Source organism: Peromyscus californicus, unplaced genomic scaffold (assembly GCF_007827085.1).
Source record: "Peromyscus californicus insignis strain IS unplaced genomic scaffold, ASM782708v3 Scaffold_23__1_contigs__length_62951481, whole genome shotgun sequence".
NCBI lineage: Eukaryota > Metazoa > Chordata > Mammalia > Rodentia > Cricetidae > Peromyscus > Peromyscus californicus.
The window spans coordinates 16457625-16467579 of NW_026294534.1; the positions used below are offsets into that span (position 1 = coordinate 16457625).

Genomic DNA, 9955 nt, shown 5'->3' on the forward strand with positions numbered 1-9955 from the left:
ATGGTTACAAAATGAAATCAGGTGGTCAGTGGGATAATCAAGGAGCGCAGCTAGGACCCGGGTCCGAGTCTGGAGGAATGGTGAGGCAAGAGGAGCATCATGGAGGTTGGAGGACAGAACAAGATTGCCCAGGCTTTTAAGTGAGAGGTAACTTAGCAAATTCTTGCTCTGTACAGGAGTGGAAAGGTGTACAGGTCCCTATCCACTCTGCTGCCCAGCTGGTGGGGCCCAATGGTGCTTCAAATCTTAGGGCTTTGTGAGTTTCTTGCTCTGTTTACATTTGCCTGTGGGGCTAAAACCCCAAAGAAGGAGTGTCATCCAGGAGCTTGGATGTGAGGGCATAGATCTCAGGAATGACAAGCATGGATGTACCTGTGTGTTAGGGGCTCTGTCAGGCTTTTGCATTTGTGAAGCAGTGATGTCGGGTTTCCTTTGATAATCCCAGGGGTCCCTGTGGCTCTAACATTTCATTATTTTGAGATTTTTGTGGAAAAAAAAATGTTTTGCAAAGCAAATGAATAGTGTAAACAAGATTATAAAGAGAATATTTGCCTTCTTAAGGGAATAAACTGTTCTAAAATGCACCAGGAGCATTCATTTGCATATAAACAATGCAAATTTTATATAAGCAGAGGAGGCTTTTTTTAGGGTCTTTGGTAAGTTAATTACAAATACTTTTTTTTGGTCAATTTTGCAAGTCTGTGTGTATTAGGAAGCGGCATATCTGAATTCTTTGTAAATAGCCTGTACTTTGGACTCTTCATGATTTCTGTTCATGATAGCTGAATTTTCTCAAATTACTTCTCTGTCCCATGGGCTATACATGTATGGGATTTGTTTTCCAGGATAGATTTGAATACATTCATTCTGTGCTTATCTGATGTCAACTGAACCCCTTTGGGCATTTTGAGTCAGCACAGTCCTGCCCTGCAGCATCCAAAGGCCTGGCTGCACTGGTAACTCACACTGTCTGCGGTTTTCTGCATCTTTCTCATCCCTCCTCGTACATCTGAAAACTTCCTGCCTTCCCTCCCTCTACTCACCAGACGACACAGAATTCCACTAAAATGGAACACTGCAAATATTTCATTCATTTAGACAATCACATTTAAGATTTGAATGTTATTCAGAGGTGGTGGTGTAACAACAGTGTACAATCATCTTCCTGCCCCCATCTCTCCACATTCTCTTTCTCCCCTCCCCACTGTTTCCTGTGCCCTTCATTCTCCAGACAGCTACTCTTCTCAGAAACAGTGTGTCTGACCTGACCCCCTGCCATCTGACCCCCTTTCATAAGCATAGAAATTGCCTATCACTTCCTGAAGCTTGGCCATTTTCTTAAGGCTTTCTTCTCTATTCCCAAGTGGCTGTTGAAAATAGCCAGTTACATTTGGTTGTGTCAGGGTGAATTCAGGCAAGGATTATCTGGGGGAATGTATGCTTTCTTTAAGGATCCTTAGAGATCTGGGCAAGTAAAAAGGCTGGGCCAATTTCCAAGCAGAATGAACAATCTGTGCAAATGGACATTGCAGAAAACATGACGAGGTCAGGGCAGGAACCTCAAGCGACCTCCAGAATCATGATGGGGAGGAGTTATCCCGAGGGCACCATTGGCCAAAAGGTGGCCCAGCGTCAGAAAGCTACTGTAGGTTACGGTGTCCTTCTGCTCTATGGGAATATACTTCTGGAGTAGGATGCGGTTCCATGATGCTGAGACAATAGTAGACGTGAAGTGAAGTAGGAGGACAGCATATTGGTAGTTGATTGCTTGCAACATGATGGGAAAAAGGAACCACAGGGAGAAAGCCCTGAATCCTGACTTTAAATGAGGGAGTGAAGGAAGGGAGGAATAGAAATGGCAGGTGTTCCCTTGAGGGATACACTTGAACTTGGATTTCATTGTACTAGCTGAGAAAATTGAGCAAAGGTGCTAAGCCTTTGGCTACCATATGCTTTGGGGAATATAGAATGAATAGTTTTTGGTGCTGGGAGTGAAGCTTAGGCATAGCACATGTTACACGTTAGGTAGGTACTGTAGTGTTGAGTTCCATACCTAACCCTGTTTGTTTTCTTACTTTTTTTTTTTTTTTTTGAGAGAGAGCTCATTACTAAGTTGCTCTGACTGGCCTTGAACTCACACTGTCCCAGACCTTAAATTTGTGATTCTCTTGCCTCAGCCTCCTGGACAGCTTGGATAATCAAATCAGTTAAAATCATGACTGTGTATAAAAAAAAAATTAAGACCACAGCTCCTCTTCATCCGATACTTCTGGCCGTGTCATTTCATAGGAACCGTGGCCTGTGGCGATATTTTTGTCACTGTTTAGTTGTGGTCTGACTGTCAGAAATGCAGCTTTATGAAACCAGACAGTATTATTCTGCTTTGGTTTTTAGCTTATTTATGGAATGGTGTAAATTTCATGTGGGACAAACGGGTCATTACATTTCCCTTCAATAACCCCTTTCAAACACGCATGCTTATTTAATAACAGGAAGACAACCTGTGTACATTTCTGGTCATTTTCAAAGGTGCCATCATTTTTCAGTGGTTCTTATGATGCTACACAGAGTGTCTGTCTGGTATCCAGGTGGGAGCAAAACCCACTCTTTTGAATCTTTTGGAGCTAAAATGCAGCAAAGTGAAAGGGCTGGAAAGATCTGAAGTGCTTGTGTTTGCCTGATCCTGAAGCATGGTTCTCATCTGGCTTGTCCTAAGACCATTACATCCCATAGGAGCTACAGTTCACAGGAGTTATATGTAACCCCATGGTTCTCTGACATGGAAACTTCTTTTGGAAGATGCCTGCAACTTTTATAAATGATTCCCATTCTTTATAATGGTGTTCCAAGATCCCAAGTAAGGCTAACATCTAGTGTTCTCAGAAATGTTGGAAATGTGTAAAAAAAAAAAAAAAAGGGCCCCTAGGCTTATCCTGTTTATTGTGCATGTTGACAGTAAAGTGAGCTGTGTGACTGACATGTGCCCAATGCGCCTGAAATTCTCTCTTTGATTTGATCCAATTGAAGATAGACTATGAGACTATCTGTGATGATCAATCATGGTTGCTAACCTGACACACAGTTGAAGAACTGCCTCTGTCAGACTGGCCTGTGGTCATGTCTGTAGTGGGTTTTCTTGATTAGTAGTTGATGGAGGAGGGCCAGATAGTGCGGGCAGTACCATAGCTAAACAGGCAGGCCTAGGTTGCCTAAGAAAGATAGCTTAATATGAGCCTGGGAGCAAGCCAGTCAGCTGCCATTCCTCCATGGTTGTTACATTGCTCCAGATTCCTGCTGTAACCTCCCTTGATGACGGATTATAACCTATACGATAAAATAAACCCTTTCTTCCCCAGCTTGCTTTTCATCATGGTGTTTATCACAGCGACAGACAGCAAACTGGAACTGGAATACCAACCTTCCACCTAAATAGAGACCATGTCATGAATTCTCCTTCCTCCGCTTTTCTTCAGTTCTCTATTTTAAGAACTTTCTGAAAATATATGAATTATGCAGCTTATCTCTCAGATGAAAAGAAATTTTCTGCTTGGATTGAATAGCTCCATATTTATTAATAGCAGTAAAAATTTCCACGTTCTTCGTCTCTGATGGGATGCTACGTAAACTATGAAGGAGCCATTCCAGCAAGGATAACAGCTACAGGAGAATAATTATCAAAGTTATATGGAATTGAAAGACTCTTTAATTTGTCATTACTTCTCTGCATTCAGAAAGGATCTGAATAACTATGCTGACTATAAAGGGAACTGAGTGATATTTTTCCTCATTATGAGATTAAATCCTTAATATGCCACTTTCACTATAAGTTAAAACAAAATCCCCCTAGCTGAATTCCAAGAACGATGCAATCAGGATTGATGACTACTTGCTGCAGATGTGCTTGGACTCCTCACTGGTACCCACGAATGTGTGATCCAGGCTCATTTTCATTTGAAAACTGTTCATTGCCACAGTTTATGGAAATGGAATTATACTTATTTGCTCAGTATGAACTTTTGGCCTTTATAGCACATTAATTCATGAAGTTGACAGGGACAGTAGAATTTCCTTAGGTCATGAACTATTGGCAGAAACCAAATGCAAGGTTTTTTTTAAATAGGGTTTTTCTTTGTAGAAGAACTATTTTTAAAAATGGCTGTGGTTTCCAAGGTCATGTCAAGGCAAAATTTCAAAGCCATTAAAAAGAAAAAAAAGTGCAGAGTCTCCTTTTCTGTGTGGTTTGCATCATACTAACTGCACTCAAATCCTTACTTAGATCCTAAGAATATTCTATGACAACATTTTTTTTGGAAAATGAGGTTTCAGATCTGAGTGATTGTATTTCATTTTGTAAATGTTAAAAATGTATTCATTAGATTGCCATCAAGACTTCTGGTTCTCTGTACTGGAAGATGCTATCCAAGCTGCTGTGGGGGTGTCCTAAACAGTATTACTTATCTATAAACCCTGTTTACTGCAATAATAACCAGTATAACAAGATATGCCCCTAGGTGCAGTAGTGGCACAGATGTTAGAGGGTAACCAACTGCTTTCTAATAGGATTTAAGGCGCATTCCACAGGAGGAAACTCATGCCTGCTACTGCATATTTGGTCAAGAATCCATGGCTGAAGAGCTCACAGGCCCTAGGGGTAAAACCCACTAGTGTTATTTTGCTAAATGGACATTGTATCAAACTGCCCTCCAAATCCATGGATCTCTATCTGTAGTTTAGTGCAGTTCTTATATCCTATCAGAGACATTTCTTGGTGCAGTTGATGTTGGTTGATGCAGAAGCTCACAACTGGGCAAAGTGCAAAGAGTAAATGACTGTGGCGTGCTCAGGCCCCAATAGGACATTTGTATCACACTTCATCCCCAAGGCTCAAAGACCATCATGGAAGATAGGGCCCAGAGATTGTAAGAGCTCAAGGTCAGCGAAGACCAGAGTGCAATGGCTGCTGTCACCTGCACATAACTTCTTACACAGAGGTGAGATCCTCTGTCTATTTCCACTTTTCAGTGCTGGGATACCCCCTGCCCTGTCTTGAACCTGTGTAGACCTTGCCTATGCGGCCACAGTCTCTCTGAGTGTCTGGAAGATACTGTTTCCTCGGAGTCATCTGCCGCCTCTGGCTCTTAAAATCTTTCTGCCGTCTCTTCCACTTCGATCCCTGAGCCTTGAAGGGAGAGGTTTGATAAAGACATCCCATTTAGAACCAAGTGCTTCAAAATCTCTCACTCTGCACATCATTCATTTGTGGGTATCTTTGTTTATCCTCACCCACTGCCAGAAGCTTCTCTGATGTAGGTTGAACAAGATACTGACCTGTGTGGATAGCAGTATGTCATTAGGATTCATTTTATTGCTACGTTCCTTTGACAGAATACTAATATTGGGTTTTCCTGTAAGCCCATGACCTATTGAGTCTCCAGTTTGGGGCCATTTTAGCAGTGTCAGGTCATGGGTTACATCTTATGTAGTGAGACTTAAACCCAGAAGGTGAGCCAGTGCCCCAATCAGACACATTTCACCACCAAGTTACAACTCCAATATGAATCACATCTTGCTGAGTATTTGGCCAAAGGAGTCCCCTGGTACTCCCTAAACATTACAAACTGCTGTCAAGGCTATTGGTTGCTCTCCACAACCTGATAGTAAAGACCTATTGCTGAAGACAACACTTCATTATGGAACCATGCATGGTAGAATCATGCTAGTGCCTAACTAGGAGCTTTACCCCTACTAACTAGTGTTCCTGGTGCTGGAAGGGCCTATGCAAGCTATCACAGGAGAAGGGTAATCAATATCTCCCAGCTACAAACCCTTTGACCTACAGCAGCAACCTGTCTGCAAGATACACCAGTGCAACGGTGGCACATAGGTTATGGGAGGAGCCAACCACCTTCAGACATCTCTTGCTTTTCTGTTAAGATCATTTGGAAAGGAGCAAGTATCTGGATTGAGTGTAGAAGTGCAGATTTTTCACAATATGGAGATGGCATTGATAATTCAGCCATTATATAATTCCTAAAAGAATCACCATAGAAGGCCTGGTGAGATGGTTAAGAGGGTAAAGTGTTTGGTGTACAAGCCCAAGGACCTGTGTTCTAATCCCCAGCACCCACATAAATGTCAGGCATGGCTGTGTATGCCTATCATCTCAACACTGGGAGGGTGGAGACAGGAGAATCCTCGGGCCTGCCAGCCAGTCAATCTAGCCAAAATGGTGAGTTCCTGGTTGAGTGAGATACCCAGTTTCAAAAATATAAGGTGGAAAGAAATAAGGGTAGAAGCTTGAAGTTGATCCTGACTGCCATACAGATGCTCACAAGTGACCACACCTCCACATATGTGTACACACACACTCATAATACACACACAGAGAGAGAGAGAGAGAGAGAGAGAGAGAGAGAGAGAGAGAGAGAGAGAGAGAGAGAGAGAGAGAGAGAGAAATGATTCACCATCTAAATTCAGCCTAGTTTAAGTTTGATGGGGTTGGGGTGGAAGGGAAGGAGAAAGAGGTGAATGTCAATGTGTATAATTATGGAAGAAAGTACTACTGTCCTCCTTTCTGTCTTACAGCCTGAAGAATAAGTAGTGAAAGCATCAGTCAAGAGCTAAGAAGAGATTGCAGCATGTCTCTGTGGCAGAGATCTGCTCACCAACCGCAAGAGGATCCTTTCTTGAGCAATGAACACTTCTTACAAGGATTCACAGATTAACACATGACCAGTCTTGATTTTTTTGGAAGTAGATAAGATTTCTTTTTCTTCGTTTCATTTAGTGGCAAATTATACTTGGATGAGTTTTAAAGAATACTTTCCTGGTAACACGTTTAGCACAAGTTCTAAACTGCAATCACACAGCAGCTAGTTGGAGCATTATTCAAACTTACAAAGAGTGGAAAATTTAATTTCCAATTTATTCTAGATTTCCTTAGAGTTACAGTGATTCTGTGAGACCCTTCATGATTATCATGTAAGTCTCCTAGATCCATTAATGAATATACTTTTGTCATCATGGGGAACATAGTTGGTGACAACATCCACAGGAACAGAACAAATTGTGGTTTGTGGGAGTTATATAATGGATAGAACACTGGTCCTTCCTGCTTCACATCGATGAGACAGCCTTGCCTCTAAATGCCAGGATCATGAAATTAGATGGAAACAGAGAGGAAGGACATTCTCTTTGGATCACCTTGATGGAAAGCTTCCCAAGATTAAGCCATGTTCTCCTTGCAAGCTGCCAGATCATAGCTTAGAAAAAGAATTAGTTTGATTGCATGATGATCCTACTACGTCAAAATGTCATCACAGCAGTTGACCTTGGTATAATGCTTTACTAAAGGCATCTGAAGGAGAATTTTCAACCCCAGAGTGAGATGGAAGTAGGTCTTAGGAAGTTGGCCTGAATTGTGGGCTTTAATTTGGGGTACTGATGATTTTGGGGGAAGAAGTGACTCAATCCTGAAGAAGCTTCATTCTTCTGTTTCTCTTCCATCATGTTGCTGAGCTGGGATTCAGTGACTTTGAAAAAGATTGGCTCTGGGTAGAGGATGGACCAGAGAACTAATAATCTTTGAAGGGATCGAGTCTGAGTACAGCTGTAAAATTCCTTCTCCAGGGTTAATTGCTCTGCATCGTGATGGGAAGTGGTGTCTTGTAGACACTACAAGGCAGATGCAGAACTTCTGTTCCTGGGCTCTCAGCTGGCTGGAGCAGCCCTTGACACCTTGTGACCACCGCTCTGATGAAGTCAGACTTTCCCGGACATCATTGCTTTCCACGGAGATCTGAAGTGGTTACAGCCAGTGAGCAATAAATGAAACGACACGGAAATGCACAGTGTTGTTCTTAAGGTGCCTGTTTTGTTGTGTGAGGAGGAGGTCACAGTCCAGAGGGACCAGACCACGAAGAGGAAGGTCACACACCATGTACAGTCATGCTGCAGGTGGGAGGAAGACGGGTGTGGTGACAGCAAGTTTATTTTGCTATCTTGGAAGGAAGAACACAGCAGAGCTACAATCCTCCAATGATGGCTCTTCTTCGAATGTGTGGAATAAAGCTTTATTTGTCAATTCTGCTGTAAAATAAGCACAGTCTGAGGTTTTTTTTTCACTTTTAAATCTTTTTTTTCTGTTTATGTTTAGTGCCTGAGCTCTTTCCCTGAAGTGTTGCGTTTATTTTTTTAAATGACCTAAGATAGAAAAACCTAGGAACATAGATTCCCTTTGTGTTACAGTGAAGCTTTGCCAAGTCCTTTATAGATAAACCTCCAGCTACAATAATCTGATTATTTCAGAGTGCCTCATCTAAATACCATTCCTCTTTGGCAAGCTGACACAAACACCCTACCAGAAATGTTCTTGGTTTGATCGTTCTCACTTTTACTCATGCCCATACAGAGGAGGAGAGTTTCATTCCAGCACACCATGAAGACTACTTGGCCAGACTACTTGATGCAGGAAGGCTCAGAAATGCCACCATGTCCTGGGGACTGTAGAATAGAAACACCTCTCTACTTGGAAAACTGTGCTGTTCACTGTTCCTTTGGTGTGACTGTATGTTTCATTGAGTCTTATGTTACTTTCCAATTTTGTTATGGGTAGATGGGAGTTGGATTTAAGGCAAATGTTTTCAAATGGCCAGTTAATTCTGCTGGAAAGGAAAGAGACACATTCTGCCATCACTCTGAGCACTCTGGAACAACTACAAGGAACACACATACCTACTGACCTTGTATTAAATCAAGATGTCTGTGTTCAATAGAATAGTCACTGATGGTTGATATAGTCAAACGTCTTTCTCTAGCTTCTGTTTTTATCCCATGACAGCATCTTGGGAATTTGACATGCATTACCCACATGCTCTCCCACCAAACCCCATGCTTAGCCCTGATTTTTCAGGGAACTCAATCACTCCTTAGTCCTGGCAACACAATGCAAATTTGCTTTACAAAATGTTCTTCCCTTTTAGTGCAGAAATAAGCTTGAGGCTAGCACATGGGCCAGTGGTCACAAATGCCGTGGCAGTGAGACCCAAATTAATGAGTTCTCCTTACATACAGTCTCCACAGCCCAGTGAACTAATAAATATGCTCATAAAGCAATCCACTAAGCAGCAAATGCTGCCGTGATTCCTTCTGCTGATAGAGTAGCCATAAAACTCACCCACTGCAGCTGGACTGCAAGACCGATAGGATCTGAACTCTCTTGGCCTCTTCGATGACATAGAAACATAAATTGGAACTGTGAGGATTGTTGGTGTAAGTTTATTAGGCCAACCGTATCAAAGGCAAGAGTGATGGGACACATGAGCAACACCGACACTTCTGCAGAACCCTTCCCCCTTCTGTCAAGGCTGAGTGAGACATTTTTTGACAAGGCAGTGGGAATACAGAACACCAAACCCCAATAAGAGACTACCAGGTCATAACTACACTCCCCACTAAATATCTGTCGTTCACTTGATCAGCTTGTCCAATGAATTATTTTTCTTTTGTAAGAATAAAACTAAGAAGGGTCTGTCTGTTCAACATATTAATGTAGGGATGGATTCCCCCTCCCCTTTTCTGGTTTTGAATTTGTTCATATTCAAGGCATGTTAAACTACCTCATAGGTTTGTTGTGTGGATTAGCTAATTAATAAATAACAACTGCTTAAACTAATGAATCTGTATGTAAATGCTGCCTTAATATTTTTCCTTGCTGAAGATTTATGAGTCAAATCAATGGTGTGATATTTAAATTTGATGTGTAAAGGCCAGATGTGGTGACCACACTTGCCATCTCAGCATGCGGGAAGTTGGCATCCTGAGAGTGCCAGAATAGACTGAGGGCACAATCCAAAGCTGAATTGGTTGTACCACCAAATACCACCAAATAACCAACAGACAAAATCACAACTTTAGTATTTATTTTAAGTTTTAATTTTATTTGTTCCTTTATGTA

At 41.9% G+C, this 9955-nt stretch overlaps 1 protein-coding gene across 3 annotated transcripts in view; it reads left to right on the forward strand.

The window, feature by feature from the left end:
• The window catches only part of Zmat4 (zinc finger matrin-type 4), a 388695-nt gene extending 379022 nt beyond the window's left edge, over positions 1-9673 (forward strand). For all 3 annotated transcript variants that reach the window (XM_052751849.1, XM_052751848.1, XM_052751847.1), the window contains one exon: positions 6586-9673. In XM_052751849.1, coding sequence (XP_052607809.1) covers positions 6586-6590 — 5 coding nt within the window. In that variant the 3' untranslated portion in view covers positions 6591-9673. The remainder of the gene's footprint in view (positions 1-6585) is intronic.
• Positions 9674-9955: the final 282 nt, after the last annotated feature.